The sequence below is a fragment of the Aureococcus anophagefferens genome, assembly GCF_000186865.1.
Source record: "Aureococcus anophagefferens unplaced genomic scaffold AURANscaffold_548, whole genome shotgun sequence".
Taxonomy (NCBI): Eukaryota; class Pelagophyceae; order Pelagomonadales; family Pelagomonadaceae; genus Aureococcus; species Aureococcus anophagefferens.
In genome coordinates, this window is record NW_008705978.1 from 1 (window position 1) to 1,202 (window position 1,202).

Sequence of the window (1,202 nt, forward strand, 5' to 3'; positions counted from 1 at the left end):
CAGGTCGACGCCGAAGGCGTCGGAGAAGGCCGCGCCGGCCTTGTGGAGCGTCGCGAGGCGCCGGATCTTCTGGCTCTCCGGGAGCGCCGCGAACTTGTCCTTGCAGAACTGGGACAGGAACGACTTGAAGGCGGCGTAGCCGATGCCCGCGAGCGCCTCGTCGTCCGCGAGGTCGACGCCGTAGGCCCGCGCGAAGTCCGCGCCGGCCTTGTTGAGCGTCGCGAGGCTGCGGATCTTCTGGCTCTCCGGGAGCGCGTCCCACGCGGCCTTGATGTGGACGCCGAGGAAGGTGCGGAACTGGGCGTAGTCGAGCTCCTCGAGCGCCGCGTCGTCCTTGAGCTCGACCTGCATCGCGTCGAAGAAGGCGTCCGCGTCGACCGCGCAGAGCGTCGAGAGGCGGCGGATCTTCTTGCCCGTCGAGAGCTGCTCCCAGAACGCCTTCTGGGCCTTGGACTGGAGCTCGCGGAGCGCGTTGATGGCGTCGGCCTGGCCGTTGAAGGCGTCGACGTAGAACATGACGCTGATCTCGATGTCCCAGAGGATGCTGAAGAGCTCGGACGTCGACGCGTCCGACTCCTCGCACAGCGGCAGGCCCGGGATGCCGAAGAAGTTCTTGGCCTCCTCGCCGTTGGCGACGGCCTCCATGATCTTGGCCGCCTCGCCGTGGGAGAGGTTCTTCGCGCCTTCGGGGTGCATGATGCGGCGGACGACGCCGACGCCGCGCTCCTGGAGGTGGTCGAAGGCGGCCTGGCCGTAGGCGAAGCGAGGCACGTGCTGGATGCCGGCCTCCTCGATGACCTTGTCGATGCACGCGTAGTACTGGCGGAGGACGTCGTCGGGGTCGAGGCCCTTGGCGCGGATCTTGCGCTCGAACTGGGCCTTGAGCTCGGCCCGCGTGTAGCGGCGGCCGGTGAGCGGGTCCGCCTTCGCGAGCGCGATGGGGTAGATGTCGGAGAAGAAGATGCCGGGTGCTGGGCCGTGGCCGCAGGCGTGGAACTGGCCGTCGAAGATGTAGTCGACGCACATGTTCCCGAGGTGCGTGTAGGGCCCCGTGTTGTTGCCGATGTCCGGGTCGTAGTGGCCCACACAGGCGACCTTGATGACGATGTCCTCGTAGTGCAGCTTCTGCACGTCGGGGACGCTGAGGACGCCGCGGAGGCCCGCGGCAGCCATCATGTGGATGAAGGCGCGAAGCATGGCAA

The 1,202-nt window shown here is 67.7% G+C and overlaps 1 protein-coding gene across 1 annotated transcript in view; it reads right to left on the reverse strand.

The window, feature by feature from the left end:
* Positions 1 to 9: 9 nt before the first annotated feature.
* Positions 10 to 1,202, reverse strand: part of AURANDRAFT_68896 (hypothetical protein) — a gene marked incomplete at both ends in the record, with an annotated part of 5,752 nt that continues 4,559 nt past the window's right edge. Inside the window, one exon of the mRNA XM_009044630.1 lies at positions 10 to 1,141. Within this exon, the coding sequence (XP_009042878.1) occupies positions 10 to 1,141 (1,132 nt within the window). The remainder of the gene's footprint in view (positions 1,142 to 1,202) is intronic.